The sequence below is a fragment of the Apis dorsata genome, unplaced genomic scaffold, assembly GCF_000469605.1.
Source record: "Apis dorsata unplaced genomic scaffold, Apis dorsata 1.3 scaffold_943, whole genome shotgun sequence".
In the NCBI taxonomy this organism is placed as follows: domain Eukaryota; kingdom Metazoa; phylum Arthropoda; class Insecta; order Hymenoptera; family Apidae; genus Apis; species Apis dorsata.
The window spans coordinates 59,853-68,529 of record NW_006264053.1 but is presented as its reverse complement, the minus strand read 5'-3'; the positions used below and the strand labels follow the sequence as shown (position 1 = coordinate 68,529).

The following is an 8,677-nucleotide window of genomic DNA, read 5'->3' as shown; positions in this document are numbered from 1 at the left end:
AATAATATAGATATTATTTTTACATTGATTTTACTAAATACATATATATATATATATATATTGAAATTTCATTTTTTAATTTATATATATACTTATATATTATATACAATTTTTATTATACAAAGTATCTTTAAAGATATATCATGTTTTCTAAATTAAATGTAATTTAATCACCGTCTTCATCACAGAATCATTGCCATTGTATAGACATATTCTATGTCTCAGTATTTTATTTAACTAGATATCATATTTAGTCTAGTGATAAATATCATAATCTTTTTTAGTATTAATTTAGTAGCATTGATATTTAATATAGTATTTAGAATTAGTATATTAATATTTTATATGCATTTATATTTTTGAAATATTATTAGCGTTGTTATTTCAATTTTCATGTATCTTTTTATTTTTTTTATTAACATCATTCTGCTTATTTTTTAAATATTAATTTAAATAAATATTAGTTATATAAAATTAATTTAAAGAAATAGTAATTATATAAAATTAATATAGAAGTCTTTTTTTCTTATTTTTAACTTATCATCTATGATTTGTATTTAATGTATATAATAATTTAATAATATAAGTGTTTCTAACTATCTAAGTATTTCGGATTATCTTAATATTTTTTCTATATGTAATAATGTAAAAATCAATTTTCAGAATATTATAATATTTTCAAAGCAATAATTATCAAATAAAATAAAATATATACAATTCAATATGCCATTTTTTTATTTTTATTGTTAAGAAATTCTGTGGTAAATAGTTCAATATATTTTAATTTTTTTAGAATAATTTTAATTTAAAACAAACTAAACATATATGTGTATTAGTATCTTTGAAGATATTTCAAACATAAATTAAATGGAAGAAATATTTTTTTTATAATATAATTTTTTTTATTTTTCTTTTAAAGTTTTATCTTTTCATATTTGTTTATAAATATAATTTTTTCTATCAGATAGATAATATTACAATACATTTATTAATAGTATGATTTTAGATTCTAAAATTTTAAAATCTGTTTGAAATTTATATTGAAATTTCATTTTTTAATAATAGAAGCGAACTTGAAAATGTAAATAAATATTTATTTATTTTAATAAATATTCTTAATATAATATCTTTATATTTCAAAACATTTTTTGAAGCATATGATAAATTGCTTTTTCAATGATTTCAGATTTAATGCATACGTTGCAATTATTCGTTTGTTTGATATTTTAAGTATTTCTTTATAATCTTTTAATGTTCTTTGCAAAATACAAGATAAGACAAACGAATCGATCATAAGTTCATTACAAAATGTGTTAAATACTCATCGCATTGATACCAAAATTTAAATAATTATTTGATGATATATTTTTTAATAAATTTTAGTTTGTTTTCTAAAAATTCAACATATATCGAGTTTTCATATCAATAATTAATAAATTGGACTTAAATTTTATATCAATTATGATAATGCATTAAACATTTATAATTGATAGTTTCTTTCTATCAATTTATCTAAATCTAATCAATTATTTTTTTAATAATTAATAACTTTGAAATTAATCAAGATTTATGAAAAATAATTCAATATTTTTGTAAAAAACATTTTATTATTTTCATATTGTTGTATCTTATTAAAAGAAAATGTAATAATTTTGAAAGTTGATATGATAAACGATTTTTATGATGAACAAATAAATAGAAAGAATAAAATTTTTATATAAAGCATCCAAAATATGCTTATTTTATTATTACATTAACATTAGTTTTACATTCAAATTATTTTATACCAATATGTGAGTTTTTTTTTGGATTTTAGAGAATTATATTTCTCTGATTTATTAAATATTATTATATTTTATGTTTTTTTTTTCATTGACATTATCAGTTTTCGTAAAATATTTTAATAAAATTACATATCGGACGCAATTATGTTCTAGAAATTTTTCTTTATAAATTCCTTTATTATATTTCTTTTTTTCTATATTTCAGATTTTTTCAGATATTATCGAGTATATGAAAAATGAAAATCATCTCAATTTTTTTTTTTTTTGCTTTGAAGAACACATTGTGAATCATTTGTCGATATAGACAAAAATGTAATAAGAAGCAAGTATTTAAATATCTGTCCAATTGTTAAATATCTGTTAAATTGTTGTTGAAATCTGTTGAAACCTGTTGTTGAAATCTGTAATCTCGTTTAACATAAGTTTCAAATTGATTTTAAAAATTTTAGAGTCTAAAATCATTTTAAAGTCATTATCATATATGAATAAATGTATTGCAATATTATATATTATAAAAAAATATGATGATGATCACAAAAAAAATGACATTTGTAAAAAAAAAATATTTCTTTCATCTAATTTACTTTCTTAAAATCATAAATTGTTTCGGAAATGATTCTCATACTGCTACATTACAAAAAATATTATAAATATATAATGTATTTTATTTAAAATATTTTATATATAATATAAAATTCAAAATTATATTATTCAATATATTTTTTACGAAAATTTTTAAAATTTTTAATAAAATAAAAATATCTTTTAAATTATTTTTATTACTTTTACTTATTATTTTAAACTACAATCAAACAATTATTTTTAATAGAAATTTTAATATTAGAGATAATCAACTCAAATATTAATAAAATTAATAATTTTCATAGAATAAAATATATAATATAATAACGAGAATTATAAATGAAGTTAAATTGTTGATCGTCAGCCAAATACTAATTAATTTCTTAGAAATTAGCAAGCTACTAAATATAAATGAAGTCGCAAAAGATTGAATTATTATTAAATTTATTCTAAATTACATGATAGAGAGACTAAAAACTATAGTTAAAAAAATTGTATTTTTATTGAATATTTTTGTAGTATAAACGCTAGAATTTAAAATCAAATGTATAGAAAATCAAAATATAATATTGTTTATATAAAAATTAATAATATAAACAATTGAGAATATGGAAAATTAAAAATATAGAAATACAAAGAATATTTTTCTTTGCTATATTTTAAAATATTTTTAAGATTATTTGAGAAATTTCACAAAAAAGTGTATTTTAAAGAATGTAGAAATTAGAATTAGAATTCTATATTCAATAAATTTAACAATCAATTCCAATTTGATATTAATTGATGTTAGCTAAATATTTCTTATTAAAGATTATTATTTCACTTATTAAAAAAAAGATATTAGTTTGGAAATATTTTATCTTTCATTTTGTGAAATTCAGTACATCTTTCATATATTGAATTTTATTTTCCTTTCATAAGAAAAACATAAATATAAATATAAGAAAACTTCAAATCCTTCTTATTCTTATTTCATATGTTAAATTTCATAAATTTATTATTAAAATATCTCCAAAACTAATAATTTTTTATAGAAATGAATCAAAATTTGATTTTTAAATTTATGAATCTGAGATTTCAAAATCTCTTAAAATTCATAAAGCTTAAAGTATTTAAAATTCAAAATATTTTTTTTTATTATTCCTCCTTTTTCTTTTTTTTTTAAAGAATAAGTAAATATTTATTTTCAAATATTAAAATCTTAACAAATTTCATATCATAATACTTTGAATGTCAAAAATTCGTAATAAATTTTAATAAACTAATAATTTATTTTCTAAAAAATTTTTCATTTTTATATTTCATTGAACTATTTGAATGAATTAATAAAATCATAATAATTGAAATAAATTTAAAATTAAGTCTAAAATGAATATAACATTTTATATAATTATTTTTGTAAATTTTTGTAAAATTTATATAATTTATATTTATTTTAATTTTAAGAGTAATTTAAATCACGGAAATAATAAGAAATTTTTAAATTTGAAAACTTAAAATTTCTTAAATTTCGAAGTTTCGAATCTCCTATTTCTATTTTTTTATAATAAATGTAAAAATGTAATAATCATGAGAAAAGATAATAATAATGAAAAAATATTTAAAGAATGCGCAAATCATCGATACAACGGAATGTGACTAGTTCTAAAAATTTTTTTATCTTGCACAAAACTGTTATTAAATATTATAAAAAAGCTATATTTAATATTAAACGAGAAATCTTACAATTTCAAAAGTGGATTAATACCATCTTGTAAAATATGATTAATTATATTGACATATTAAAAAATATATGTTTGTATATAATAAAAATAATTAAATGGTATTTTCATTTCATCATTCATATTGATATTAATTGATAATTCTACAGATATTATTAAAAGTTTCCATGTTATTTTGCGTCAGGTTTGTTAACAATTGACTACCCAATAGAGAAAAGATATTTAAATAATTTCAAAATGCACCTGGTTTTACAGAATTTTTTGAAGTTAAGTTTTTTAAGTTTTATAATAATTTCTTAAAAAATGAGATTTTGGATAATTTTATGATTTCAAATATTGTTATCAAATGAATTTTATAAAATCATTTTAATTTTAATTCTTAGGATATAAATAATATAAATTAATATATAATATATATTATAATATATTAATATATAATGTAAAATATTATTAAATTAAATAAAATTATCTGACTGATTCATCTTTTGAATTCCTTGATTAATATTCAGAAATTAGGATAAAGGTTTCGATCGAATCAATGATTAGCTATTTAAGATAAGATATTATTCAAAGAATAAAATCGATATAACAAAAAAAAAAAAAAAAACAAAGAAAAAAAGAAGATTTAATAAAAATAAAAAAAAAAGAATAATATTCTTAAAATTGTTAAAAAATGAATTTGTATATTTTCGATTGAATACGAATAAATTATTGATTATTTTAAAGATTATTTTAGATATTTGCAAAAGTAAATAATAAACTTAAAATATATTTTTTTGTTTGTCAAATTCTTATCTTAATTGTGTAGTAATCAGATACTTATATAAATAAATTTTCAAAATTTTTTTCCTGTTATTTATTTTTTTTAAATTATAAACATACAAACAACTATAAACATATGTTATCATTGTTAATATAATATTTGAAACAATAATGTGTTTTCAATCCATTAATATTTTTTTTATTATTTTTATTAGTAAAATTTATTAATTATTTTAGTTATCAAAGTTTACAAAATAATCATATTTTTCATATGATTATCATATTTTTATAAAATAGATATTATTCGTATTTAAGAGAATATTATAAAAACTTGTTTTTCTTAAAATATCAATAATGAAAGTTATACTATTATTATTTTAAACTATTCACATCATAAATAATATTATAATATTATTTTTATTGGAACGTTCTAATTTTAATAGATTCTATGTTATCTTTTTTTCTATATATATTTTAAATATTAAAGAATTTATGATAATTTGAAATATTTTTTTAAGAAAGAATACATATTGATTGAAAAAAAATATATATTAATAAATTTACTTACTATTTTGCCGAATCGTTGAGTTGATACTCGTTGCTTCTGCCAAAACATTGTTGGACTCCGCTATCAGCCCAGAGTCTATTCATTGCAGCCAAAAGTTCCTCACTAAATGGCTCCGTATCTTCCATTCTTTGGATCACATCAAACACCATTTTTGCATCCGGCTAGAAAATGATTTTCAAATTAGTTGATTTTTAATTAATTTATTTTTATTTGAACTAATTTATTATATCAAATTGATATAATTGTAAAAAATTTTATTCATTAAGTTACATTCATAACTTTGTTTGAATATTTCCTTAAATCAGAGATAATTGAAAAATAGATGGCATGAAAGAAATACGTAAATTGACATTGTAAATTTATTAAAGACAGAAAATTAGTCAAAAATGATTATTTTTTTATTTTGTGACGATATTATGCATTTATATATTATATTCAATTTTAAATAATCAAGCATAAATTTGTTCAATATAGAAATAAAATTGTTGATTTTTTAAAAGTATTATCATTAGTAGTTAATTTTTTTCTTATCTATATATATTTTTTTCTCATCTATGTCATCAAGCATGATAATAAATTGAATTTCAAAAATTTCTAGTTTTTTAAATATATTGTTACTAAATAATAACTAATTTTTTCTTATGTATACTATATCTAAATAGATATTTATTAAAAAATAATGACATAAATTATATAGTATCTTTTATTTAATATTATATTTAATTTATTTATTGATTAACTTTTTTGTATTTAATTAAAATAACATTTATGTATTAAATTTATAAATATAATATATGAAATATTTCTTTCATAATTATTTTTTTTTAAATTTTATTTCGATTTTGAATATGCACTTATTATATTTGAAAAAATTCTTTTTTTGAATATTTTTCCATACTTTTTCACTTCAAATATGTTATATAAAAAATTCTATCTAATGCAAATAAAATATTATTCTAATGCAAATAAAATATGAAATATAATAAATTTAATACAGAAAGAAAGTTCAATAAGATCAATTACAAAATGTTTTAATAGCTAAATTATACTTGTTAATATTAGCTTAAATACTAATGCTTAAGCAAAAAATGAAGTTTTTTTAAATTTATTTGATAAAAAAGAATTTCCTTTCATATTATTTTTTTTTATATTATATAGATAAATTTAAATAATCAATATATATAAATCATAAAAAATATAATTAGAAAACTGAAATCTTTTAAATGTTTTAAGTGGATTTAAATTTTCTTATAATTATTGCTTAGAAATATAATAAAAAATTCATTAAGTCAATTTATTGAAACGCATTTTAAGCACTTTTGTGTAAATAACAGATAAAAAAAATTGCAATAAAAATAACTCTTTTTTGTAAATTAATATTATAAAATTTTATATCGAAAAAGAATAGAATATTTTAAATACTATATTTAAATACAACAGAATATTTTAATAATTGAAGTAAGGATTTCTACAATAATAATAATACAAACAATAAAAATAATAGAATAAATTAGTCATATAGACTTAATAATAATATTATTATATTCTTAATAACAACAACAACAATAATAATAAAATTTTAATTAAAATAATTGATTTTTTTTCAAAATAAAGAAAAATTAAAAAAAAGAAAGAATAATAAATTTTTCTAATCAAAATAATAAAATAAAAAAAATAAAAAAAATAGAAAAGATAAAATTTTAATAACTACACAACTTAATTAATACGTAAAAGTATTATTTAAATTAGATTGAAACATTAAAATAAATTTGTACATTAGTAATTACACTTTTTTGCCAAATATTTAAACAAATGAATTTTATTTAAACTGCTTGAGATGTAGCAAAATAAGAAAATAAAAATTAACAAAATTATATTGATAAAATTTAAGAGATAAATTAATTGTTGGCGAATTTCATATATTTATATTTCTTTATTTTTATTTTTTTGAAATCAATATTTTTTTATTTTTTGAATTAAATTTAAGAATAGCATAATAATCCATATATCAATAAGCAATACAAGTTTTTCCAAATATATTTGCATAAAAATTACATCATAAATACATGTCAATTGATTCTATTAATCAAAAAACTCAATAGATTCTGATTAAATGTTCTGATTAAATTCAATTTCTGATTAAATGTTCATGATTTTTTCTATTAATTCTATTTGATAAAAAAAATAGCTTTCAAATTGGCATTTAACATAATTTACAAATATTCAATTAAATTCAAGTTTAGGAAACTGAACTTAGCTATTTAATTATAATTCATGTTTTGCTATAATAAATACATTCGCTTTGAGCGAACTAATGATAATTGGTTTTAAACGTTTGTTGTTGACTAATGATTGACTGAATTTTATTTCTGATTTCTAACTGTGCTCTGATTTGTATTGTATCTGAATCTAACTCGATTTAATTTGAATTAAATCGATTAAATCGCTAAATTGTAATTATCTGATCTTAAACAAGTATTATGGATTTTGATTTTTAGAAATTAAAAAAAATAATTGCATTGGAAGGCAGTTTGCAAGATTTGCAAGTTTAAATTTTCACAAGATTGCGTCGCAATGCATGGAGATTAGGATCTTTGCAACTTTATAACTTCTATGATGATCAGTTGCAAGTATTGTGTATTTGGAGCGCAAATGTGGCTTATGAAGTGATTATCATTGTTATATTTTGTTATTGATATTTGGAAAATGTGTATTCATTCATAAATTATTACTAAAACCTAAATTGTTGAAAATATTGAAATTATTGAAAATAAAATTCAAACTATTTAATTGCTTCATAAATCAGTTCTAATTTTTAATTTTGTCCTTAACAAAAAATAATTATTTTATAGATGGATGCATAAAAATCATATAACATATATTTCTTTAAATGAAATTATATAGTCTTTAATATTGTGCAATTCGTTATTTCTTAGTAAAATGTACATTAAATTTCTTAATTGGTAAATTGTAAAATTAATAAATTGATATTACTTGAATATGAGTTGAATTGAATAATTTAGTTGAATTGTTTATAAATATAGCTTAAGGAATAATATAGAAGAAAATTAAATTAAAAATTATTTAAAATTTTATTATTTATCTTTATTAAAAAAAGAAACATTTTAAAATCATATTTAAATAAATAAAAGAAATTTATACTTAATTTTTTTATGGAAAAATATTAAATATTAATGTGAGAGTTTGATGTTTTTTCAAAATAATTTCAATTATATCGATGTAACATTAAAAATTAAAGG

General features: G+C 16.7%; 1 protein-coding gene across 1 annotated transcript in view; it reads right to left on the bottom strand.

Moving 5' to 3' along the window:
* LOC102670865 (guanine nucleotide-binding protein G(o) subunit alpha) overlaps window positions 1-8,677 on the bottom strand; it is an 84,816-nt gene that overhangs the window by 26,207 nt on the left and 49,932 nt on the right. The window contains exon 4 of the mRNA XM_031514249.1: window positions 5,418-5,578. Within this exon, the coding sequence (XP_031370109.1) occupies window positions 5,418-5,578 (161 nt within the window). The remainder of the gene's footprint in view (window positions 1-5,417; window positions 5,579-8,677) is intronic.